Genomic DNA, 27,525 nt, shown 5'->3' on the forward strand with positions numbered 1-27,525 from the left:
AACTTTTATAAAACCCTGTTTAAGTCTTTTCACGATACTTTGTCTTGAAAGCACTAGTTTGCAAACACTTACAAGACATAAGTATAAATATAGAATTCTAAACTCGTTAATAGTGATCTACTGCACCCATAAAAATTAGTATCCGGCCTGATCCGAAGATCACTACTTATTAGTTATTGTACATCACAAAAATCAATAGTTTTATAAGAATACAAATAAAATGTTTTGTATTGTAAAAGTTAAAAAGTACTTAAATATGTGGAGTAATAGCAGAAACTTAATAAAACATAGTTTATTCGACAAAAAGAAAAAAAAAGTTACAACATTTTACTTTCTAAAAGAATTGATTACCGTTTTTGTAGAACTCAACAAAGAGGTCATATAAAAATATTTTATATGAGGATAGAAAGTACAATATAAAGCATTAAAATAAATAACAGACTGTCGAAGTAAACTACTGACAACAGTTTTGAAAAACTAAAACCAGCCGAATCAAAATTTCGGCCGCTTCACTTATATTTAAATTACATTATATATATATATATATATAACGAGCGTCCTAGGAGTTTATAGGCACATTTTAAAAGAAAAACTGCAATAAGTTTTTTTATTTTAACCAAAAAGCTCGATTTTACTGCGTTTGCGATTAACTAAAATCTGATGCTATTTTCCACATACCATGATATCAAAATTATGGCATCTTTTATTCTGTCAACTATTTTTTTATATATAAAACAAAAAAAAAATTCAAAAAAAAGTTACGCAGTTTAAAAAGAGTTAAACAAAAAAAGAACGTTTCCTGGAATCATATTAATTGAAGATATTTGCTTTACTTTAAAAAGCACCTAAAAATTTTCTTTGAAAAAAAAAGGTCAACTTAAAAAGGGTCACCTGAGAATAGCGGTTGTAGCGGATATGTTTGAACTTAAAACATGAAGTTTATAAAAACTGAAAAACGACTCAAAATATGTAAAGATCGCATTTATTGTAGTTAAAATTGCAATTGCCGGTAGATGTAGCAGGTTGCTATGGAAATTATGACGACCACGATCATCATGATGTGCCTTGTTTTCTGTGAAAGTTTAATAAAGGTTGTTATGAAATGCAATCTAAAATAAAATTTTTAGTGCAAGAGCATAATTAATACTGCAGTTTGTAGCTTTATTAGAAAAACATTAAAAAATCATTGTGATTTCAAAAATATTATATATCTTATGTATAAATGTATAACGATAATGTTTTCTTTTTTAGTAGCAACATAAAACTTAAAACATCATGGCTTGTCAGTACTTATTTACTTGAGCTTGTTATAGACTTCTTGATTTTTAAATTCTGTTATAACATTCTTCACCATTTAAAATATTAAGTGATTATTGGTGTAACTTATCTAGCCTAAAATAAAATTCATTCTTAAAAAAAAAGTAGTATTCCAAATGTGACTGACAAATAAGTAACAAAAAATGATAAGATAACCAATGTCAAGCATGCAATTATAATTTCTTTAAATTTCTCAAGTTTGCTAAAATATTGAAATAATATTTGGAGTAAACTAGTTTTGCAAAACAAATGAACTTATACTAAAATAGAGTGATACAAATTGCATGGTCACAGACTTTCCCAATCGCCTCTTTACTTAACGAACTACATAAACAAAATTAAAATATAGAGTTATAGTGGGGTAAACTTGTTATTATATATATTTCAATAAACATAGATACTTATATAAATATTTCCACTGCTGTTTTTTTAACTTAGTATTCTAATCTATTTATAAATAGAACACATGGTCGGTGCAAAATATAAACAAGTTTAGTCAGGTATATATAATCTAGTTATTAGGTACAATTAAACTAATATCAACAAAAACTCTTTATCTTTATACAAACAAAAACTGCTTGCTAAAAATTTGAGACGAGCAGAAACTAAACATTGATGTATATAAGTAAACATTGTTACAATTGAATATTAGTGAAAAAAATTCATCATAAGACTATAGAAGAAATTAAAAATATAGTTTACTTTTAAACTTCTTTAATATAACTTGAATATTTATTTTTGATGAGTAAAAGTACACTTTGTTGAGAAAAATTTAACAGTTCGTTTATTTAAGTTTTCCTTATAGTTCTTAAATCACGGATTAAAACAGCAATCGTAAATCTTATTAAACTATGTAGTAAATAAAAGTCTTAAACACCAAATTTATTAAACAAAGTTATAATGATTTTCTTGTTAATTTTATAAATTAATTTTAAATTTTAAAAAATACGTACTTTAGTTTATATTACGTTTATAATTTTTCTGAAAAAATACTGTTTAAAAACAATTAAGTGGTATATCTGTTTAAACAAAAAACTATTTTACTTTTTTAAACATCCTGTAAGAAAACAATTGTACTATAGTTTATAAATTTATAATATTATAGCTTTATTTACAAAAGCTTTTTTTTGCAAGACATTTAAATCAGGTTTTAAAATGAAAAAAAAAAAAATTAAGCAAAGCTTGCTTAACATTTTAGCTTGCTTCATAAAAAGATACCAAAATTAAATTTTTAATGAAGTTTACAAAACATCAAACAGTATTTCATAGGTCCAATAAGTATATATTATCAGTTTAGCATTTTAACCTCTATCTTACTTAGGTTATTGAGTCTAGTACAAAAATAAATGCTCCTCAAATTAGAGAGATCTTACTTGTATTCTTAACAGGATTGCCAAAGAATTTTTTATAAATTTCTTCCAGGTTTTTAAAAAACAAGTCTTATTGGCCCATTTTTAGTAAAAAATTAACTTCACTGTCATAAGTAGTACAAAAATATTGAACAGATGCTGTAAGCTACTTCTAATGTGCCTTTTAATCAAAAAAAATGATACAATTTTATCGTAATGATAGATTTATTTAATGTAATTGAAATTTTGTTACTTTACATTTAGAAATGGTTTGAAATTCCAGGTATTTCCAGATTTTTGTTCAAAATTCCAGGTTTTTTTTTTATTTCTAAAACTCCAGGTTGTATTTTGCCTAAGTTTTCAAATTCTAGGTTTTTCCAGGATTCCAGGCAACACTGTCTTAATGAGATTTATGTACATATTTTTGGGTCCATTTTTAATTTAAAGTTAAGTTTAAGGTAATAAACTGTGCTAAATAGTACAAAAACATTGAAAGATACTGTAAAGCTACTTTAAATGTGTTTTTTAATAAAAAAAAGCTTTTGATGATGACAATTGTTTTTAATCGATATGGTAGATTTTTTGTGTCAAAATTAAATTTTACTACTGAACATGTTAAAATTGTTAAAAATTTCAGGTTTTTTTAGTGATTTTTGTTCAAAATTCCAGATTTTTTGGCAACCCTGACCATACTAAAAACTCAACAGCACTAACTATACAGATAAAAGGTAAACTTGTATGTCGCTTTATTTGATATTAAGGGCATAGGGGGGGGGGGAGGAGGAAACCATGTTTTTTACAAGTTGATCTTATTTTATAGAGTTTTTTTCTAAGCTTCAAGATACTTTTTATCGTTTTAAAAAATTCAAACTATTTTTTGAGATATGACCAGTCAAAGTCGGCCGCATAATAGGTTCCCTATGGGAAGTGAAAACTAAAACAGCGAAAAAAGACTATTTCATTTAAAATCTATCTCCTCCTACATTTTTCAAGCAATCTTCTTCAAACTTTCAAAGTCTAATCTTTATACAATAACAAAAAAAACGTTACTTTGGAATTAAAATAAAACTTTGTAAATTTTTTTTTTTTTTGAAAGAAAAACTTTTTTTTTTTTTAACTTTTGTGATAAAATATTTATTTTTTTAAATTACTAAAATTCTAAAATAATTTTTTTTTCTTTTATTATAAGGAAGGTTTCCTGAAAATTTGAAGAAGATTGCTTGAAAAATGAAGGAGGAGATAGTGAATTTTAAAAATTTCCGAGAAAATTGACCCCAAAAAATGTGCGGCCCATACGTTTATATTGGAAAATTTTTACAAAAAATCAAATATCTCAAAAGTTAAATGATATTTTTGAATTCTATAAAAACTGGCTTGTAGTTTGTACTTAAAGCTTTCATATAAAAGCCAAAATTAATTTTTGTAAAAAAAAAATGTTGGACACCCTATGGCCTTAATTTAAAGGTTTGCTCAAATAAAACTAACACATAATTAAACCCAAATATTTAATTTTTATCAAACTTCCTCTGATATAATATAGCTTGCTAAGGTATAAAATTATAAATGGTTATTTCTTTGTTTTACACCTATGATTTTTTAAGGATTTAATAACAATAAAAACAGTTAAGTGATGAACGCGCAAAAAAAAACAACCAAGTACACTTAAAAACAACGATAGCTTGAACTTATTACATACATTAGTCGTTGGAAACATAAAAAATTAAGGTAAGCTCCAAACTCACATACTTCAACGCGGTCTCGGAGGCGACCCTCGATCTTCAAGCGTCAACTTAATCGCTGTTCCCGGCTAAAGTGCCCAAACACAACCATAGAAGGCAGCAAAAACAAAAATAAAAGAAAAAAAAAACAAAAGAAAAACGGCTGTTTTTAGTAACACAACGTAAAATGCATGCTTCCTATTTCTACTTTTTGCAAAAAAAAAAAACGTGCTTTGTATGTGACGTTACGCCACACATAAAAAAAAAATTGGGTTAGTCTCGAAATTAAACGCGCTCCAGTTTTTTTTTCCGCCACTGAATTTAAAACTCAGCAAGGGAAAAAAAAAACTGAAAAACTGTAGTTTTGTTTGCTAGCACCTTTGCATGATGTGCGAACATCATGGCAAAACAAAAAGCCAATTACCCGCCAACAGAGAGTCCACAGAGCAGTCACCAAGAAGCTCTACCTTTTGCCATACCCAGCATGAAAGAAATGAGAGAAAAATTGCAACGAGTATATTTATATATGCATGTGTAAAAACTTGCATTCAAAAACAAATGCTTTTCACTACGCGGCTAGAATAAATAAGTATAAAGTTTAAAAACTATGTTTAACAAATTACGCATGTCACATTCAAATTGATAATTTTAATTGATTTCAGTTCTTTGGTCGAAACTTTCAACTTGGATAATTTCTTATAAAAATTGAATTTGTTGTTATTGAATGGTAATCATTTGATTTTTGTTAGATAATTCAAAAAACTATATAATATAGTTTTGGAAATGTAAGTGCTTTAAATTTTGATATTTTTAATACAGCACAAACAAAAAATGTCATTCTCTTATATCTTATACTGTGTAGTTGGCATCATTTAAAAATTATAAAAAATAAAATTTTTCGTGTATTGTAAACAACTGTTTAGAAGAACAGTTACAAAAAGTACAAATTCTGTGTGTAAACTGGCATGAAATGAAAATAATATTAAATTTAATTTTTGGTATGAGAAGATACAATTATTGGACAAAAGACTGTCTGTATCAAAATTTAAGGCACCATCATATGTAAAGAAAACTGTACAAAGTTGTGTACCGGCACATGTTATGCACAGTGAAAACTTTACACTTGGTGAACATCAAGATCTATAGGTAATTTGATTTCAGTATTCAGGCACCAAAAAAACCCACACATATTATGTCTTAGTTACAGCTATACCAAACTACTTTTACTTCAAAAACTATTTTTAAACAGCATTTAAAATAATATTTCTATCAAACAGAGCTTTTTTTTTTCAATTAAACTAAAAACTATTATACCATAATTAAAAGACAGGCTGTAAAAGTTAAATGTGTTCTAAAAACTTTAATGAAAAATTAAATGACTTAGAAAAAAGGCACACTTAATGATAAAATAAAATGTACAGCCAAAAAAACAATTGCAGTTTCTAAAAATATAAGTTAATTAATAGCAATTGAAATGTCTTTTATAATGTGACTTTTAATTTTATTTTACCAACTTCAAACAGATCTTTTAATAGAGGAAATTTTTTATTTCTTGATTTCAATTAACAAATTTAATAACTTTGAAACAGTAAATATAATGTAACGCTTTCTACAATAAACATATCGAAAAATTTTATGTTTCCAAGCATACAAGCAAAATACTTCACTAATTCTGAATTTTATAATTATATTGAGCTAACCCTGAGAAAGCGTCAAATATCATGCATTAAATAACAAGCAGTTGAATTATTTTTTTTAGATTGCGCGAAATATGCAATTAACTCTAAAATTTTCCTATGCAGATAATTTATTTGAAATGGTTGTTGTAGCATCGCAGATAAAAAAAGTTTGATGAAAAAATGCTACAAGCAAAGGAGAAAGATCTAAAATGTCAGATTAAACGAAAGTTAGTTAGGTCAATACCTTTAAAATAAAGGTAGTTTTATAGTAAAATATAATATCAAAAAAGAGCGAGAAAGTCTATGTTAGTAAGAAAGTAGCGTGTTGATGCAGAAACGAAAAGTATATGATACAAATATTGATTGAGCGGTCAAGAAAAGGTAAATAAAAATAAATATATATAAAGTTGCTGGCATGATTAGGCACTTTGTGAGTCTCCTTTATTGGTGATTTTGTTCTCTGGGTCCTGTTAATGCGCGAATATATTAAATGGTAGTGGCCGAAGTTAATGAAAAAGTTACTTAAAAATAACCTGTTTACTTGCAATTTTTATTTCTTAGGAAAACTCTTTTGAAAGGTCGAAACTACATTATGTTTTGTAATATATCTTTTATTTTTTCTTATGTTGCTTATCAAAAGTATAGTGTAAAATAAAACTTTGCCCATGCACTTGTTGACAAAACTGTGCGATTACAACAACACACGGTCAAAGAACATTCGAACAAAAAAGAAAACGTAAACAAAGCAAACGACACTGACATACGAATATGTAAACTAAATGCTTACCTCTTCCGTGGGCTTCCCTGCTAGCATTTGACTTTGCTGCTGCTGCGCCGATTCAATCAACTCTTCGTTTCTTTTCTGCACTTCTTTCAAACCGTCCAGTTGTTCTTCTAATAACTTCTTTTCTTCTTCGATCCTGAAGGATTGCAGTTTGAATTAACATTTTTGAGGATTTCGAAAAACTTAATTGTTAACAAAATGGCTGTATAGTTAAAAACTAACTCACTAGTTTAACTTCACTTAAGTTTCAATTAAGTTAGAAAGTAAACGTCAATGACGTTTTTAGTCAAACTAAAAAAAATAATAATGTTTAAGACATACTAATGAGTTTGCTGAATCATTTATGTTAAATGTAAACTAACTTAAATACTTTAAAAAAAGCATTTCTCTTTTTTCTTCAACTATATACAAACATATTTTGTGTTACTTAAATTTAGCTACATAGACACCTTTTTTAAGAACATTCATTAAATTATAAAAACCTGACCATTTTAGCATTGTTTGTTTTATATTTCCTTGCAGTAACATGTGTTTGGTTATTTGTCTTCTCATTATCAAATACGACTTCAACAACTTCTTATCAGGGCCACTTAAAGCACCATAATCTCCAATAGCTAGTTTAGAATCTTTTGAAGATGAAATTTTTAAAAGACTGCTTAAATCATGCAAAGAAGAATGCGATTTGCACTTGTTGACTGATTTGCCTTCTCCATTAGAAATATTAGTGTTCGATTTAGTCCGACGAATGCTTTTTGGTTGCATGTTCATAAGTTTATTTTCAGAAGAAAGCAAAGAAGGCGTATTTTGTACAGTTTCAGTTTTTTGTGTTTGAAAACTGATGTTATAAAAGTAAAGTTTATAAATTTACTCACGAGTTGATTATGACGTATTAAAATATTCCTAACTCTATTTTGCTTTATTATGCTAATGTGGTGGTAATGTTTTACTATTTCAAGTAAAATATTTAATTAGATAATATAAAACAATTTTGAAGTTATAAGGAGTAAATTAAATACTTTTTAGTTATATAGAGGGTTGAGTGAAAACATTTATTAATTAGCCAAAACAAAAGTTTTTTAATCCTAAAACTTTTAAAAACATGTATTTTAACTAAAAATTATTGAAAACTAAAAATCATTTCAAAGCTAAATATTTGACTATTGAGTAAGATTAAATTGAGTTGAAGTAATAAAATGAGTAATTCCAAAACTTCTCTGAAAGTCGCATATTAAAAACTGGGTCATTTAATAACGTAATAATAAATGAAAAACTAACAAGGTCTTTTACTAAACACAAATGTATTTCAAAAAATTTTCATCAGTGTGATAAAATTGTTACAAAACAAAGAAAATTTTAAACCTTTATAACCTTACAATTGCATCAGAAATTAGTTGGTCAAGCAAAACACAAAACAAACTTCACTAGGATCTTTTGTTAGCAAACGATTAAAACTATATTTTTGAGCAGTTAATTTAAAGTATAAATAAACATAATTAAATAATAACTTAAGAGCACTAATTAACTAAACAAGGATAATGAATAATCAAAATCTTTCTGCTTACATAGCTTTGGTTTATTTAAATGAATGTATATTGCTTCAATTTTGATGATGTCAAAAACATTGTTACAGCTACTTAATAACTTGAATTTCGTTTCATAATAACTTTTACCATAAATGGGATTTTTAATTAAATGTTCTGATATTGAAGATGTATTCATTGCATTTGAAGTTGCTATACTAATTTTCTTTGGCTGATTTTTAAAATGTTCTCTTACACTATTTGGAATGTGCTCTTTAATTCTAATTTCAAGGTGCCTAGTAATTTGACAAATATAACTGTTTGAACAAAAGCATTCAAACGTTTAAATCACGCAACTTTTATGTTTGTTAGATATGAGGTCTTTACCTTTAGGACTCAAAACAGGACTTGATGTAAAAACAACTCTAAGTTTAGCAGCACGATATAATTTTTCCGTTAACTTCTTTGTGTTTCTTTCAATCTGAGTCGGTTTTTCGCTGCATAAGGAAAAACTAAAAGAAGTGAACATTTCTCAGGACCATAAGGTTTTATGTAATTTAATCAGTTAATTTCAGTTTTTAAACTCTATCAATCAAAGGATTAGGATATCCGTTCTTTATTAGCATTTCTTTTATAACATTAAGTTCAATCTCAAAAACTTCTGGAGAACATATTTTCTTAGCTCTGTGAAATACAGTTTTAATTAAACATGTGTTTTTCCTCTTGTTACAATGAGATTAGAAAATTAAGATATTAACATGTGAATAACGACATGACAAATTTATTATCATTTCTTTTAAACAAAACATCCAAGAAGGATATTTGATTATTTACTTCAGTTTCGTTGGTGAACTGGATAACACTATGTAGGGAATTTAATTTCTCAAATATTAAGAAGCTAATTTTTTTACTGCAACTAATAATGAAACAATCGTCTACGTATCTCACGTACTTACACCTTGAATTTAATTCAGGTAACATTTTATATTCCAAGTGACCCGTAAAGATATTGGCCAGTGTAGGTCTTAAAGGGGACCCTATAGCTATACCATCAATTTGACGGTATAATACATTGTTGAAACTGAATTCAACTTCTTAAGTTGAAAGTTTTATTTGTTAAATGAAATTATTTCTTTTAACAATTTGATTTTCTAAGCTATATTGTGTATCAGCACAAATATCAATCATCTCATTTTGATGTTCCAATTCATCCACAAATTCAAAGAAATATTCCACAATATATTTTGAAAAAATTTCAAAACTGGTTATAACGAAATTATTAACAATCAGTCAAAGACAATTAGTATAGCAACTTCAAATGCAATGAATACAACTTCAATATCAGAACATTTAATTATAAGTCCGAAAAGTTATAATGAAACGAAATTTAAATTATTAAAAAGCTGTAATGATGTTTTTGACCTGATCAGAATTGAAGCCATATACATTCATTTAAATAAACCAAAGTTATGTAAGCCAAGGTTGCATTTCGTTTTTTCAAAAATTTTTCCTGGTTTTCCAAATTTCTTCCAGGTTTTTAACACATTTTTGGGTTTATTTATAGTTTAGAGTTAAGTTAAAGGTAAGAAACTTTGTTAAATAGTATAAAAACATTGAAAAGATATTGTAAAGCTACTTTAAATATGTTTTTTAATAAAAAAAATTCTGATGATGACAAAAAAAAAATTTATATGATAGATTTTTTGAGTCAAATCAAAATTTTACTATTGAACATGTGAAAAATGTTAAAATTCCAGCTTTTTTCAGGATTTTTTAGTGATTTTTGTTTGAAATTCCAGGTTTTTCAAGGTAAAGTGGCAACCCTGGTAAGCAGAAAAATTTTGATTATTCATTATCCTTGTTAAGTTAATTAGTGCTCTTATGTTATATATAATTGTGTTTATTTAGAATTTCAATTGCTTTTTTTGTGTTGTGTTTTCCTTGACCAACTAATTTCTGATTCAATTGCAAGGCTATAAAGACTTAAAATTTCTCTATTTTGTAACAATTGTATGACACTGATGAAAATTTGTTGAAATATATTTGTGTTTAGTAAAGGCCTTGTTTGTTTTTTAATTAAGTACAAAAGCAGACTAATGTTCAAAAGTAATAATAAATGTTAGTTTAATATTTACTATAAATAAATATGAAGCTTTTACAAAAATAAATCATTAAATCTAAATTCAAATATTTTTCTACTGTCTTTCCTTAAATTTTTATAGTATTTTGTCCCGAAAAATACAAAGAAAAACAAAAGTATAACTAAAGTCTATCTTAAATAGTTAATTATTATTACTTTGTAGTAATAATAGAATTTTAGGATTTTTAGGATTTGTTTTTTAGGATTTTAGGGAAAAAATCAGTGTTATTATTACTAGAAGATACATAACTTATCTAGTTTCAATATGAAATTCTTAAATAGGAAGTTTTTTTATTTAAACCAGCATAAAAATACATATCTATAACTGATATTAAAGTTCAAAAAACAAGCAACTTTATAAAACATATATTATGACTTTGATTGAATCTAACATCCCAAAATCCTAATATGTTTGTGAAAATAATAATTTCAATCAGAGCTAAAAGGTTAAATTATTTTATATAAACCTATAGCCAAGATGTATACTTTTTTTATTAATTTTAAGTTCGAAATCAATATTTTCTATATTAAATGTAAACCATGTCCAATTTTAAAGACAAAAATATAAAATTACTTGTTCTGTATAGATTAACTTTATTAATTAATTAATTAAAACTGGTTAATAACTAAATTAAGAAAAGTAATGCTCAAATTAATCTTATTACTGAATATTCCAACTATTTTTACTAACCAACTATTAGCAAGTACTTATTTGAATATATATGATCATAAATTTCACTTCAGTTTTTAATAAACAAACGTCACAAGTTTTAAAAATATTAAAAAAAACATTTATAATTAAGTACCTTTTCTTGAAACAAAAGTTTGTTTGAAAAGTTGAAACAATGTGTTTTTATATGTCTTTAGCAACTAGTACCTTCTAAAAGACGAATAGTATAAGGTAAATCAAAGTTTAGGAGACACAGCAATAAGTTAAATCATACAGTATATCCTGTTACACTTTATAAATATTTTTTATAAGAAAAAGTAAAAAATCTAAAGACAGGAAAAGTATTTATGTGTTCTTTGTGAAACTATAATTTAATTGCAGTATAAATTTTTTACTACTTGTATATTTTGCAGTTAAAATTTTCAACCCAGTACACATTTTGATTTTCTACGTAGACCCTAACAGCAGAATGGAAAGTATGAAAAGAAAAAAAGAAACCTTGACGCGGTGCGATTTTCAAGGAAAGAACAATAAATATTTTTAGGCGGCTGAGACAACAGAAACGCTCGATATTTTCAAGTGCTTTCGTGTAAAACACACGACGACAAACTAAAAAAAGGGGGCAGTTGAAATCGAAACGGCGCGCCGCAGCAGAAACGCAAATATTGATTTTCGCTGCGCTTTGAATGTATATACTGAGCTTGTGTAGGAAATGCGTAAGAAATTGCGCACTGAATAGCCGCTTGCTTTTGCAAGGGTCGTGTATTGCTGATGAGTCACTTTTGAAATGTGTGAAACGCTCGTTCCAGTTGAATTGCGTGCAAAGTGGGATGCTTGAAAACCTTTTCGGTTTGCGCTCGTTGTGTGAATGAGTTGCTTTTTTATCACTAAAATACTATATAAATGCAAACATTTTTGTTTAACTACAAGCTGTCAATGAATTAAGCCAATTTATTTTAAACGAATACTGTAAACCTTTTAAGAATCAAGCAAACAATATCTTATGTTGTACATTTACAAGAGTTCATAATAGTGCACATTAGTTTAAAAATTTCTTTACATAACTAGATGTTTAAAAAAAAACTTACAATTTGGTATACTACCAACTTGTTTTTTTTTGAATAAAAAAAAAAGGTTGAGGAAGCCTTCATTAATGAGCTTTAATGTAAAAATGTTAATTGTTGAAGTACTCGTATAACTTAAAAGTCGAAAGTTTATTAGAAACAAGTTGGCCCCTGGTTTTTCAAAAATTTCTTACAGAGTTTCTGGTTTTCTTCCAGACTTTTAAAATGTTTTCTTATTTCTATTTAGTTGAAAAATAAAATTGAGGTTGAAAATGTAACAAACTTAGTGAAAAGATATAATAATGAAGCTTAAAAAGTGTTTTATAATAATTATATTATAGTTTAAAAAATTTGTGTACTTCTTATCTAATCTTAAGTTTATTACATACTTTACATGTGAAATTGTTCAAAATTTCAGGTTATTTGAGGTTAAATGGACACAATGTAGATAATAGATCTTAAGACCTATATAATATACACTAAAACCTAATGTTAACACTAAATAACTAAAACAAATCAAAAAAATAGAGTAAAAATTCCATAAAAATAAAAAAACCAGCCCAAGCTTTGCATGAAGCTTCTAACTAACTTAAGCAAGTCTGATTTCTTTTTAAATACCAAAACTAGCTTAAGTGGCCGAAGGTTTTATTTGAAACGAATACAATTGGTAACAAAAAAAGGTAAGTTATCAATTAAGGGGAACTTATTTTGTATATTTAGTTATTAGTTTTTACAAAAATGACCAACTTGTTTTTGCATTCAGTGAGTTGGTTTAAACTTTCATCTTTAGAACTGCACTGATCTTGCAAGCTTTTTATTTTCTCCTCACAAACTGCCAGTTGCTGGCGCAGTTGCTCCCCTGTTTCCAACGACAACCGAACTTCTGATTCTTTTTCTTTTAACTTGTCTGTTATGACATGTTGAAGATCGTTAGCTTAATTAAAAGAATTTAGTTTTTCTGCAAACCAACTTCTAAAAATAACATTTGTATTTTTTGTCTTAAATATGTATACGACTATTGTATTTATAGATATTTACGGGTACAAAAAAAAGTGACTTACAAAAGTGAAATTTATTTTCATTATAATTCAGTTATTATCTGTTTTAAAAATTATTAAACAAATAACATTTTAAAAGTTCAGTCACCTCTCAGGAATCTACGCACTCGTTTGGTAACGCAATCTCGTTTAATTACGCATTTAAGAATTCTTAAAAATACAAAAAAAAATTAATCTTTAATATTGTAAATATATTGTATATATTCAGTTGATAATTTTATTTTTAATTTAATAATACAGAAGAAGATAGATTTTTAACAAAACTGTAATAATTTCAATTTAATTGTAATATATTATACATTTAATACATCTGTATAAGACCTATCTAATTCTAACACCCGAATGCCCTTTTCTAAAGCAATAATTAATTATCTTACTTAATATGTAATATATATACAGTTTTATTATAGTGTTTTTATGTACGGTGCTGTAACTTAATTATTGTTCAGGGCTTTTAATACTTAAGCACAATTTTAGTTTTGTGCTTTGGTATCTTTCGGGTCTGCGTGCGAATAATTACAAATATTACATAGTTTTATAACAGTCCGATTTAACATTATATATTGTAACTATTATTAACTATTAATATACAATAATCTATAGTATTTATTACTTTTAATAACAGGGTTGCCACTTGTTTTTCCAAAAAAATTTTCAGGTTTTCCAAATTTCTTCCAGGTTTTTAAAAGTACACATTTTTGGGTCTATTTTTAGTTTAAAGTTAAGTCTAAGGTAAGAAACTGTGTTTCATAGTATAAAAACATTGAAAAGATAGTGTAAAGCTACTTTAAATATGTTTTTTAATAAAAAAAAATTTGATGATGACAAAATTTTTTTATATCTATGATAGGTTTTTGAGTCAAATTGAAATTTTACTACTGAACATATTGTTAAAATTCCAGAGTTTTCCAGAATTTTTTTTTCAAAATTTCTCAAATTCCGTGTTTTTCCAGGTAATTTTTGCCTAAATTGTTGAATTCCAGGTTTTCAAGGTAAAGTGGTAACCCTGTAATAAACACATACATATACCTACTTTAGCATCTATCCTTTCCTTACAGTATTTATTTTTTACAGAGCTCCGTTGAAGTGTGTTAACTTGTTAGCACACAGAAACATGTGTTTAATTTTAAAAAAGTACTGTTAAAATTTGTCATTACTATATAGTAGGTATATTTGCTACCTCTCGTTTGGTTACGTTCTCTCGTATAGTTACGCAATTTTGCTGTGAACACAATGTGCGTAGATTCGCAAGAGGTGACTGTAATGAATTAGATACATAAAAACATAAATCTAAATACTTTATTATTTTTTAAAACCTTCTTATGTGATAAAAAAAAAACTATGCAGTACAATGAAAAAACAACCTTCTAAGTCGGAGTACTTTTTGTCATATTCCTCAAATTGTTTTTTTGATTTTTCTTCGGCGTCTGCAATGCGGAGTTGGAAATTTTCAACTTTTTGTCGCAAATTTTCATTTTCTTTCTGCTCATCCAACAGCTTCTCAGCATGGCTTTTGGCCTCTTTCAAGTCTTCTTCGTATTTTACGACTTGATCTGTTTTAAACTTAGTTTAATTGCTGTATATAAAGGAAATTAAATTTTGCATTTATGTACACATATTTCATACAGAAAAAAAAATCTAAATTTAACTTGAATTAAGACATTTGTGTACAGCTTTTTATTGATAAAGTATTCGTTTATAAAAGTTTTACAAAAGATTCAAATTTACTTGACTTATCATAAAGCTTAAGCGCAAATCAAAAAAAAAATTATGTACGATATGTTTGCCAGATTAAGTTTTTTCTGTATTTATAATATTTTAAAATAAACTATAAGTTAAAAAGAGGTTTAGTAGTATACCTAAAGTTTATTAAATATGGTCCTAAAAGAATTTTAAATTCAATATATGGTCTTGTATCTAAGTAAAAATGCTAACATAAAAAAAAAACTCAATAATTTTTAACAAATTTTATTTAAGATAAAAACTGTAGGGCCAGATATTACAGTTGGCGGGCCGTACGCTGTCCACCGCAAATTAAACAGATACGCGGTCATTTTACAACTGATACCGCAAACAGCATGTTTGAGTGCAATTACTAAATCATTATTCAACAGACAACAAACCCGCAAGCTTCTTGTTGTCGCCGGTCCTCTGCTCGACTGTTGATCTGAGAATTGCTATTTCCTTGTGGAGCTCCTCCGCTTCGACGACGTTCGACGCCTCGCCGCAGTCTGATTCGCTCAAAACTGCTTTTTCTACAATGTTTGAATTCATGAGCGTGTGACTTTATGCTTTGTGTAGAGGAAAAAAATGTAAAAAACAACTAAACTGGAAAAAATAACTTTTTATATGCTTAAAATTTATACGAAAACAAAATTTTTGTATATTTTATGTATTCCAAATAGCATTTCAGGCTAATATATTTGTGAGCTTTTAAGATACTTTGAAAAATTTTAAAGAGGTACAAAAAAGAGCCAAAATTTAATGCACATAAACACGCTACTATTTGTAAAATAAAAAGCACTTGAAGACTTTGTTAATAGGTTTTAACGAACTAATTTTGTTTAAAGTTTTTATTCTTCCTATTTTCAATATATATATAGCTCTGAACGTTGTATGCAATTATTAAACTTATAACAGGTTAATATAAAACAGATGCAAATTAAACACTACTTTATTAAACAGGATGCTAGGATGATTTTGAACAAAACATGCTGAAAAAAAAAGCCTTAAAAAAAATTGAAGTATATTATTTTCTTACTTGATACTACTTTTAACTAATTATTTAAGCTATTTGTAATAAATATAAAATCAAAGCGCACGTTCATAAGCTTAAAGGTTAACTATTAAACTTTCTTATTAATATTTATTGTCAGGCGAGATTGAATTAAACAAAAACAATCAGGAAAACATTCCAAACGATCGCGGGCGTCCGTAACATTCTGTAAATAATTCATCGCGCACACGCGTATTGAGCGGCTTTTTCATTGACTCATGCAGCGGCAGCAGTTCGAGTGAAACCGGATGAAAATTTCGGTATTGATTTTGGCGAGCGAACGATTAACGTTCAAAAGTTGTGCAACAGATGAGCTGGGTGCAGCACTTTTAAACAGCTTCTGCTAAACAGGCGCGCAAAAAAACAGCATCTTTTGCGTATCGTTAAGATTGTAATATTTTTAATTATAATTGTAAATTCAAGATGAACATGCAAATAAAAAGTTAAAATCAGTATAAGGATGACACAAAAGCATCGGTGATAAAAATTAAACTTCTTATTCATGCCTAGTTATTGAATTTTAACTAAAAACATATGTGAAAACAGCATTCGATTTTATTATAATTTAAAACATGCAGCAAATAAAGCAAATCAATACTTATGTTTAAAAGTTTTTTTTTTTGCATATATAGTTTTATCTTCAAAAACTAGTTATGACACAGTATACGGCTACAGTTATTTACTCAAGATTAAAAAGTATTCACATTTGCTAATTTATTCCAGTATAAACTTTAAGTCTACAAAGAAAATTAAATAAAAATATTTTTCATCTTGTTCCACAACATTTATTTTAGTTGGTCATATAAATATGGTAAAATTTTTGAAGTTTGATAACAAACACTTTGCATACTTTAATATCACGAGAAAACTTTTTTTTTTAATTACATCAAGCAACTACTCGAGGTTAATTCATGACAGTTATTATTTCAGTTAGTTTCGTGTGGCACCTATTCGGCATGCGCTTCCTTGTGCAAACTCACTTTTCGAGCTGCGCTTGCCCCCGAACACAGACGGGAGGCTCTTCAGCATGAGGGAGGAGCTCTTGCGGAGGCTCTTCGACTTGGAGGCGAGGTTGGAGGCGGAGGAGGACTGCGGCAGGTCTGCGGAGGTGGCGGCGGCGGAGTTTTCTGAATAAACGCCGTTTTAATGTCCAACGGGGGTTGTGGGCAAAGTGTGAAGAAAATTGTTTGGTTTGGACAAAATTTAAGCTAGTAATCACTTTACTATAAAAACACAAGTATGAATCACTGTTTGTGTGGGTCACATTGCGTCGAAGAAAAAACACAACTTAAAAAAACATGCAAAAAAAAAAACACAAGACAAAATAAAAGAGATGAAAAATAAAAATTGACGGTAAAATACCTTGCTCCTGCAGGTTGGGTGATTTTTGGTGAGATTCTGAAAGTTGGCAGCGGATGATGCTCAGTTGCCGTTCAGTTTCAATCTGCAGCAGCTTCAGCCGATTTTCTTCCGCCATTAACTTTTCATTGGAAGGCGGCCTGCAATTTGAGGTGAGTCACGCTTTAACTACTTCCACTGTTGAGATTACTCACGCAAAAGTGTCTCAAATTATTTTTATTGAACTGGTTTTAGTAAAAAGATAGTAAACTTAGTACAAATTACTAAAATATTCCAAACAGATTTTTAAAGACACAAATGACAATCATAAAAGTACAAAGAACATGTTTATCACAACTCGTAAAACCAACCTAGTGGATTCTTGTGAAGTTTCTGAAACCTGACAGTTTTCGACCGAAGGGGGTAACTTTTCAATGGGAGCCGCGGAAGCTTGCAGCGTCACCTTTTCTATTTCGGTTTTGTGATCTGAAAAATTAAATAAATCTTAGGTCATTTTGACACACACACATATTTGAATGTTAGTGCTATTGGTGTTTGAATAAAAAAACAACAGCATTGTGTATGTCTAGATTAGTAATGACCTTTATAATTAAAAAATAAAAATTTAAATAATTTTTGTTTGAATAGGTATTAAAATTTAAGTAAATATATTACTTTTTTACGAAAACTTTTACACAGAGGTTAATACAAAGCAGATACTAAACTTTTTTCATTGACTGCTTTGTATTTTTATTTTCTAAACATTTATTTAGCAAACTAAGTTTTGCTTAAAGGGCTCGTCAGTTAATAACAGATTCTGAAATCATATGATTCACATTTCGACGGAATATATAATAATAATAATAATAATAATAATAATAATAACAATAAAGAAAAGCGTCTATATTTTTTATAAAATAAGTAACTTTTGAAAAAGTTGGTTTTTAATTTAATGAGCTTGTTTAGATTCAAATTTTTTAAGAAATTATGTTTTAAGTTATTATTTCAAAAATTTATGTCAAATATATATGAAGACTATAAGAAAGTAGTATTTTTTGGGAATGACGCATTACATGAATTCAAATTCTTAACTTATTTATTTTAAAAAATAAAATTACAACACAAATTTTTTTTGTAGATGCTTGTTTGTATTGAAAATCAAAAAAAAACAAACTTTTCAAATTTATTAGAGATTCGTTGAGTAAATTTTGAGTGGCACAGTCGGACTGTTTCACAGTAAATTTCTTCCTGCACTCTCCGCATATAGTTTCAAAAACTTCCTCTGAAAATCAAAAGCAATTTTTATGAGTTTAAACCGAAGGTCGGCAAACTGCGGCCCGCGGGCCACTTTGAATTTTTTTTAATCTAGTTTAATATATTGATATTCTCAAAAAACAAAAATAAAAAATTAGTGTTACCTTTAAAGGATAATCTATCGCCTAAATTTTTTTTGTTCGAAAAAAAAATGTTTAAATATGTTTTTTAAAGCACATAAAAAACGTTCCTTTTTGACCTGCCGACCCCTGGTTTAAACCAATTATAATTTCAAATATTAACAGCACTGCTTCAAATATGACGAAGCTATTTTAATGCAGAGTAAATAAAACACTTGTAATTATTTACTAAAAGAAATTTGAAAACTATTTTGTTTTTATCATATTTTTAACGTTTTCTCAAGCAAACTTGAACTTGTCAAAATAAAAGTTAAATAAGCATATTTTTAAAATCATAAATTTTTCTAATAGAGTAAAATACTTGCTGAATCAGCCCCAAAGGAACAAAAGTAATAAACGCATTTTATGAACAACAGATTAAATATGGAAATTAGTATGTATCTAATTATGTCCCGTTAAAAACAACGCACGTCACATGCACCTAATTGAAACAACATACAGTGACGTCATAGAGAATAGTAGTGGTCACATGACGTGATAAAAATTTGGACCGTGATAAATTGCCATGTGCTTTGAATACCTTCCCATTTGATTACAATATACAATCCATATAATACAAGCTTTCCATAAACTCAATGAACTTGTTATACGTTTATTTACAATATACAAAATGTTATAGTCAACGTAGACAATTCTTTAAAATTTAAAACATTTTTTAATTGACTGATTTTCACTCAAGTAGGTTAGTGTTTATTTTGACTTAGTTTTGTAATGTTTATGTATACCATCAAATTAAATGCAAACCAGATAAACGACAGATTTTTATATACAAATTAAAGTTCCTTTTTGTTTTTAATCAAAAATAGTTTAGTTTTTGTTAAACAGTTACAAAAAATTTCTCAATCAACATTTACAAAAACAACTAATTTAGCTACGTACTGTTAATATAAGTATTGTAAGTTGTACTTAAATGTTTCTGGTCGAGCAACAAAAAAGTGAAAAAAATTGTCGTAAAATTCTACATTCTTACGTAAACTTATAAAAACAAAAACACATACCTCTTTCTGACTCTGGTATGCACGTGAAAAGCTCGTCCAAATTCTTAATAGCTTTTGTTAGGAGGGCATCTAAGCATTTAACACTGATTCATTTTTCTACTTTTTAAGTATAGTACAGAAAAACGTAAAGCATCAACAAATTAACTATTTGTACAAAACACATTTTTCATCCAAAATAAAAGGTATATGTCTTTAATAAATTAAAATTTGAATAACTTATACCTTTAGAGTCAGGAGTGTTGGAATTATTTTCCTGAAGCTCATTTTCTTCGACTTGAGTTTCTGATTGAAATTGTATAAGTTATTTTAATGAAAGTAAATATTATTTGATTATTTTTATAGGTTTAAAACGTACCAGCGTCTTCAACATTTTCCAGCCTTGCTTTTATGCTGTCTGTAATAGTAGTAATGTGAGTTGTAGATAAAAAACGAGACTAAAAGTGTAACTTACGTTTTAGAAATTTTATTTTAGTAACTGTTTGATAATTTAGAAATGTTAAAAACGATAAGAAAGCTTTGAAAATCATTTTTAAACTCAAAGATTAAATCTAAATGTACATAAGTAGAAGTGAAAATGTTCGGAAAGCTCCTAACAAATTTACATAATTGTCCTGCTTTCAAAATATAAAACAACTTTTGGAAGTTATATAACACCTTTTACTTTACACCCACTTTAGTATTTGAAATTTTTTTATTGCTAAACCACACGAGCGAGACAATAAACTTTACAACCAACTAAACAGACGCAAAATTTGACGTTTAACAAACAGCTACTTGCTATGTACTCAAACTTTTTTTTACTTTGAATGTCTTCAACTTCGCTCTTGGCAAGGCAAAGCTCATTGGTCAGCTGCTTGCTGTTCAGCTCGTATTTTTCCTGCATTTCCTGCTTTTCTTTCGTCAAAACTTCAATTTTGTTCTGAGCGTCCCGGTGCTTCGTTTCCCACTCCTGAAAACAAACCAACATTTCAGAGAATTCACACTTGAACAGTTGAGCAAAAACTAATTTAATGTCAAGTGTAGCCTGTTTTGTGTTGAAAGGTCCAAGAAATATCAAAAAATACTTGTATGATATATATGCTGACGTTTATTTAAAAAGTTAAAACTATAAGAAAGCATATTCAGAAAAATTATTTCGTAAAAATATTAAACCAAACTTTTTCATGAGAAGTCATGTGTTATGATTGGCACACGAGGTAAAACAATTCAAATTAGCACTTGACCTTATTCATATATTTCAACGCACAGTCAACATTACAATAAAACAAGAACATACAAAAGGTAAATCTTTATTGATTTTAAAAATTCTCAACTTCATAACCATACAAAGTTAAGTAAAAACTAATTTAATGTCAAGTGTAGCCTGTTTTGTGTTAAAAGGTCCAAGAAATATTAAAAAATATTAATATAAATATTAAAAAGTACTTGTTTAATATTTATGCTGACGTTTATTTGAAAAGTAAACTTCATAACCACACAATGTATCAATATTTTATTTAATATTAAATTCACCTTCAAATCGGAGGTAAGCCGGTCGTACTGCTCGCACTTGTCCTGGTGCCGCCTGCTCATTTCAACCACGCGCTTGTTCGTTTCCTCCTGAACCAGCCTGAAGTTCGTGCACTCGTCCTCCAGGTTGCCCACTTGAAACTTGAAAAAAAAAGAATTAATTTTTTCAAAAATTTATTTTACAAACTAAGTTTCGGTCAAAGACCTCGTCAGTGCTTGAATAAATCTAAAAAAGGTATGTGACAGTCATGGAAAATAGCATTTAAACAATCAAATTAAAAAAAAACTAAATTTTTACTTAAGAAACTAAACAAATCAAATTTTAATATTAAGACTGAGTTTTAGGTGGTGAGGTTTAAATTTTAGCTAATTTTTAAAACCAATATAAAAACAATAACAATAATTAAAATAAATAATAAATTTGAAAAAAATGCGACTTTTGTGGTGAGTTGGTGTTTGAGAAAAGTTGATTGAAAAAATTTGGCTTATATAGAAAACAAAATTAAAATACATCATTGAATAAATTGGACTGTAAATAATTGTAGACACACGTGGTTATGCAGTTTAGATTTGTCTTTGTGTATGTATATTAAATCATATTTGAGGTGTATAGTAAGTTAATACTATAACTAGTAGTAAATCAATAAAAACAGTTATTATTCGGTTTAAATTAATTTAATATTTAACTCAAAAAATTAAAGCTGAAAAATCAAAAACCAAATTTACAAAAACATTCTAAATGAGTAAAAATTGAGAACTATTTTACTCATTCAATTGTATTTCCTAAAAAAATAAACTTTAAAATTAAACACTAAAAGTAAAAACATGAGATTTTAACTAAATAACACGACTTTAATAATTACGTAAAGAAAAACACAAGAAAATATTTGAGCTAATAAACAAATTTCATACTTCGAGGTTGGAAACTTTTGCTGCGGCCTCCATTTTTTCTTTGACTGCTTGGCAGAGGGTTTCCTATAAAATAATTTTTTGTTTATTTCTAAAATTTAATTTAAAAATAATGTTAAAAGCAACAAGTATTAATAGTTTTTAGTAAATCAAAAAAAAATTATTTTTTTTTTTTTTAGTATTTTTTAAAAGTTATCTACCTAATTTATGTTATTATTGAAATTATTAATTCTATTGAGGTCATGAAATTTAGAATTATCTTTAAAATATATTTTATTTAAAAATATATATATAAATAAACAGGCCAAAAATTTTTTTCTTATGAAAACTGACTGGCACAAAGGGTTTTACAAATATGTAACTTTTAAATTTTAAGCATATTAAGAACACCAACATTTTGTGATAAAACGAATGTTATAAATAATAACGTTTAGCTCTTAAGGTTAAAAACAGCTTTGAATTTTTTTTTTAAGTAACAAAAACTTATTTTTTGATATACTAAAGAGTTTTTAATACCTTAGAGGTGTTTTCTAACTGATGTTTTTCTTCTTCTAAACTGAGAACTTTAGACTGAAGCGTGTTTTCGTCTTTGGTCTGCAATAAAACAACACAAAAGTAAAAACAATATTCACACAAATTTACTTAATTCAAAAAAATATCAAAAAGATACTTTGAGGAACATCGTGTTAACATAACTAATTTATCCTTTATAAAATTCCACGGAAAACTCCTTTAAAGTCCGAAGCACACCAAGTACCTTGTACAATTGTATTTGATTCTCGAGGAACTCCAGCCTGGTGAGCAGCTTGTCCTCGTCAATCAACGCGCTCCACCCCTTGTTCGACGCCTCGCTGCTGTCGTCTATGCACCGCTGCAGCAGCGCCAGCTTCTGCTCCAGCATCTGCTCCCTGTGCATCGCTTCCTGCGAGAAAATGTTGTTTTTGATTCAGTTTGTGTAAAGTTGACGCGATGTTGTAAAAAATAGCTGCACTAAGATGTACAGTACGGGCACAAAATCAAACAGATTTTAGGTATTTTATAAGTTTTAAATTTCTAAATCTTATAACGTTTTAGTTTTTCTTTCATTTTTTGAACTTGAAATCTTTTTATGTAATTCATCAACAACTATATATGTTTTGAGAACACTATTTTTTAATATTTATTTAATTTTCTACTATGATACAAATAAGTGATAAGGATTATCTATAGAACTTTTTTATACAAAAGAATCTTAATATTTCATAAAATTGTAATTTCTTGGAATTATACTTTAAAAAAAATATTCACGATTTATAAATGTCTTATGCACAAATTAATTTAAATAGTTATCTAAATTTTCACGACCTTGAAGCCTGATACATTTTTTAGATAAGTGTATAAAAACAGAAAACATGAAAAAATTTCAAAACTTTTAGCCTATAGTAAGATATAATTTAACAAAAAGTAAAATTTAAAAAGCAACCTGAAGGTACTGTTGCAGTTGATATAAATCTTCAAACTGGATTGTAGGAATGAGAGAGTTGGAAATTACCTAATAAATTTTCATATTTAGTTAGAAAGTTAATTGACATTAGTTTTATAAAACTTAACATCAAATTTTAACAACTGTTAAATAATTTTACTATAAAATTTATAATACTTTTTTAACTTGAACACAACTTTTTTCTTCAGTGTATCAAAACTATGTAACCTATTGATATTAATTTTTTTTTATTCAAATAAAAGCATTTATTTATAGAACTTTTATACACATCAGTTTTCTTGACAAGAAATTTAAATATCACTATGCTGAAAATCTTACTTCGAATTTTATTTTCTAATAACAGTACAACACTTACTTTTTCAGTACTTCCAGGTGTTCGTACACTAAAAAAAACACTTTTATTAATTTCTAACTTCTATTTTTTACTTGTAACACATTTTCAAAAGCTTTTAAACTTTATACAACTTTAAAACTTTGATATGTAGAGAAAAAAACCTTGTAACTAGTAAAAACAGGTTACAAAAAAGTAAAACTCCTTAGCTTTATACATCACTATTTTGTAGCATACTGTCAATTTATCCTCATGCAATAAACAGTCATGACAAAACTATTCATATGAGCAACAGCAAAAGTAAAAACATTAAAACGTTAATTTTTTTAAATGTCTAAGTATTTCAAGAAAATGTTTTTATTTTCAATTAATTTTACGGCCACATATATTTTTTCAATCTTTATTAACTTTCTTTTTGCCTCTTCTCCGTTCGGAAGAAAAAGTCGGATCTGAGAAACGATGCATCCGTGCGTCACTGTATAAAATTATTTACAATTTAAAGAGCATTTTTGATATAAAAAAAATTGAAAATATTGTATGAAATGTAGTATTCATGATATTGTTATTTTAAAGAAAGTTTATACAAAAATAACCAAGGTATAAATTATATGAAAAGCAAGAAATAAGTTTTATATACAAAGCTGATAGTTTTAAACATGGGTTTAAATTTTAAATAAAAACTTATTTCTAATTTTTTCAGGTATTCATTTTATTAAACGAAAAAATTAAAGGCATTAGATCTTTTAACCAATAAAATTAAAGTAGAAGTTAAAAACAAACCTTAAATAAGTCTTTAAAAAAATAATAATATTTCAAACCAAAAAACATTAAAAAAATCAGAGTAAAAAAATAGAATCAAACTAAAATAACAGAATCTTTAAACGTTTTACAATATAAAAATTACTGTATTTGTATCTGTGAATCAGATCAACTTGTTTAAGTTTTTGATTAGTGTTCATACTTTTAGTATTTATTTTTAAAACTTAGTTAAAATTACTTAACGTAATGCAACATTTATAACTTAATTTTTGAAGTGTTACATTAATAAACGTTATGTAATTAATCATAGAACTTAAATTTTGTCTATAACTTATAGAAAAATTATATTTAGATTTTAAATTTTTGCTTGTAATTAATAAAAAATAGCATTTTAGACTGGTTATAATAAAAACTAATTAAATACGAAAAAATTATCTTTAACAGTTACTTCATATTTTTTAATTAATTTTTTTTTTCAGGAACAGTATTAAACAAATTAATTGGGTGAAATAGATTACAAATTACATGGAACATATATCTTTTACGTAATGTATTACGTCAACCATAATTAAAGTTATAATTTCAAGTGCTATACTTAATATAAAACAGAAACTAATTTTATAATACTCACGTTGTAGAAATTTGTAAAAAAAAGTTTTACATAAGTATTAACATACAATATCAAATTAACCAAGAAATTAACGTGCTCATTTATTGGAGTAGTTTTCCTAAATAAATGAAGTTTAATAATTTGTTATAAGATTTTTTTAACTCTTTAATAAAAAACTTATAAAAAGCTAACTTAAATTTAAAGCTCAGTGTAAAAAATTTACATTTTTATTTTAAAACAATTATAAACAACTTATGATACGTATTTACAACGAAAGCTTTTTTAGGAAATGTAGCACAAATCTTAATTTATTCTTTTTATTGAATGGAAAAGTTGAGTTATATCTATTTGATTAGTTTCATTTGTTGATCTAAGAAATTTAGATAAACTTATTAAACTGTAAGACAAATTTTTATGTGTTAATTATAAGAGCTTTATTATTTACATATTCTTAAAACTGTGTTGCAATTAATAACAAGCCTTATCTACAATAATTTTAGCACGAGTGTGTATAAAGACAAAAATATTAAGTTTTTGTAAGTAACAGCAAAAAAAATTGTTTTACACTTTACAAAAATACATTAACTTCTAAAAACTAGAAATATAAACAGAAGACTGTCTTGTTATTTAAAAAATAAAGTAAAAACAAGTTACGATTAGCTAAAAACATATCTACTATTAAAAACGAAAGCTGATTTTAAATAACTAACTTTTTGAAGTCCCGGATACTTTTTTTGGAAAAACTAAACTGTCTGAAAAAAAATTGAGTCTTTTGAAATATTTTACTGAAGAAACTCTAAAAATAATGAAAAACTAAACAAACATATACTATTCTGTTCATTAAAAAAACAAAACTAGCTATACAACTAAAAATTCATTTCAACTACCATGAACTAATTAAACTGTTCTTTTACTTTAATTCTAATCAGGTTTTTCTGCATCTAGATTTTTTTAGTAATTAAGTTATTAATGGACTTAATACCTTGTGTTTTTCAAATTAGACTTTAGCTTTTTATTTCTAATTACATAGTTTGAAAGAACTTATCTTATTTTATAACAATATGTGCTATGTATTGTACAGTGTAAGTCAAAAATAGTTAATTAAAACTCATTTAAATTTTAAAACACCAACCAAAATACCTACCAAAGATAATCAAGAAAAAATTAAAAATTATCAAACCTTTCTTAGTAGTGTCCACAACATCCACACCGAACTGTACAATGTCACAGGAGTTTATTTCCATTGGAGCGCTCTCCTCCGAAGTCCTACTTAATCTCTGGTTGTTCACAAATGTACCGTTGCTACTTTTCGTATCTTGCAAATAGAACTGAAAGGTTTTTTGTCAATTAGTAACAACTTTAATGCATAACATTTTTAAGAGAAAAAAATTACATGTGTATGAAATAGAATACTGTAGAAATAATAAACTGTATACAAAAACTAAATTTTCAAAAAAATATTGAATAAATATTTTATTATTGTCTAAGTAATGAAAGAAATTCAACGGAAAGACAGAAAAACAACTAAATTACTAATTACTGACCCATGACAAAAACATGATAAAAATTATGGCAATGTTTTAATTTTATTCATTTTATATCCAATTTAATCATTAATCTAATAAAAAATCAAAGTTTGCAGTATTTGTTTGTTAAACAATTTTTTTTTTATCATATTAGAAAATATAAATATATTTCTTTTATTGTGTTAATTCACTGTTCAATAATAAAAATTAAAAAAACATTTTTACTAACACTTAAATTTAAAACATAATCCAACCTTTCCATTGTCAAACCACAGTTTTGCATGATTTCGAGATAGGACTTTGCAGTCAAACACTGCATTGGTGGTGGATGGCCTGCATTTGGCAACCGACCTGCCAATTTTCACAGAGTCAGAAAGGACCACTCTCCTCTCGTTGAACGGGTGTGAGTTGGGGCGACAACAGAACCTTGCCTCTGCTGCCATCAGGATATTTCAATTGGTTTTGTTAAGGGTTGGAACATAAAAGCTTTTCAGCAACAAAAATACAGAGTTCCAAGCATTTAAACTAAAAGT

The 27,525-nt window shown here is 27.0% G+C and overlaps 1 protein-coding gene across 4 annotated transcripts; it reads right to left on the minus strand.

The window, feature by feature from the left end:
• Positions 1–283: 283 nt before the first annotated feature.
• Positions 284–27,525, minus strand: LOC145840309 (uncharacterized). 4 transcript variants are annotated; one of them, XR_014370110.1, is made up of 23 exons: positions 27,247–27,525; positions 26,647–26,794; positions 24,506–24,572; positions 24,122–24,149; positions 23,746–23,814; positions 23,041–23,205; positions 22,800–22,877; positions 22,287–22,349; positions 21,378–21,515; positions 20,667–20,814; positions 20,221–20,259; positions 20,088–20,147; positions 19,866–19,934; positions 18,588–18,695; positions 17,785–17,899; positions 17,438–17,574; positions 17,056–17,202; positions 15,423–15,554; positions 14,664–14,852; positions 12,989–13,148; positions 6,851–6,983; positions 4,413–6,530; positions 284–1,072 (listed from the first exon to the last, which is right to left on the minus strand). XR_014370110.1 is itself a non-coding variant. In XM_082947521.1 (22 exons), the coding sequence occupies exons 1-22, from the start codon at positions 27,433–27,435 to the stop codon at positions 992–994; spliced, it is 2,463 nt and encodes an 820-aa protein (XP_082803647.1). In that variant the 5' UTR covers positions 27,436–27,525; the 3' UTR covers positions 284–991. The 4 variants fall into 4 exon arrangements, 2 of the variants coding, with proteins under 2 accessions (XP_082803647.1, XP_082803648.1); XR_014370111.1 differs by having other exon boundaries at positions 4,409–6,530; XM_082947521.1 differs by lacking the exon at positions 4,413–6,530.

The sequence above is a fragment of the Thalia democratica genome, chromosome 7, assembly GCF_965202585.1.
Source record: "Thalia democratica chromosome 7, ktThaDemo2.hap1.1, whole genome shotgun sequence".
Lineage (NCBI taxonomy): Eukaryota > Metazoa > Chordata > Thaliacea > Salpida > Salpidae > Thalia > Thalia democratica.

Coding starts and splice junctions, on each gene's coding strand:
- LOC145840309 (XM_082947521.1), bottom strand. CDS start 27,435: ATGGCAGCAGAGGCAAGGTTCTGTTGTCGCCCCAACTCACACCCGTTC. Junction 19,935..20,087: donor CAACACTCCTGACTCTAAAG/GTATAAGTTATT, acceptor TTAAATGCTTAG/ATGCCCTCCTAACAAAAGCT. Junction 17,203..17,437: donor ACCCAACCTGCAGGAGCAAG/GTATTTTACCGT, acceptor GCGTTTATTCAG/AAAACTCCGCCGCCGCCACC.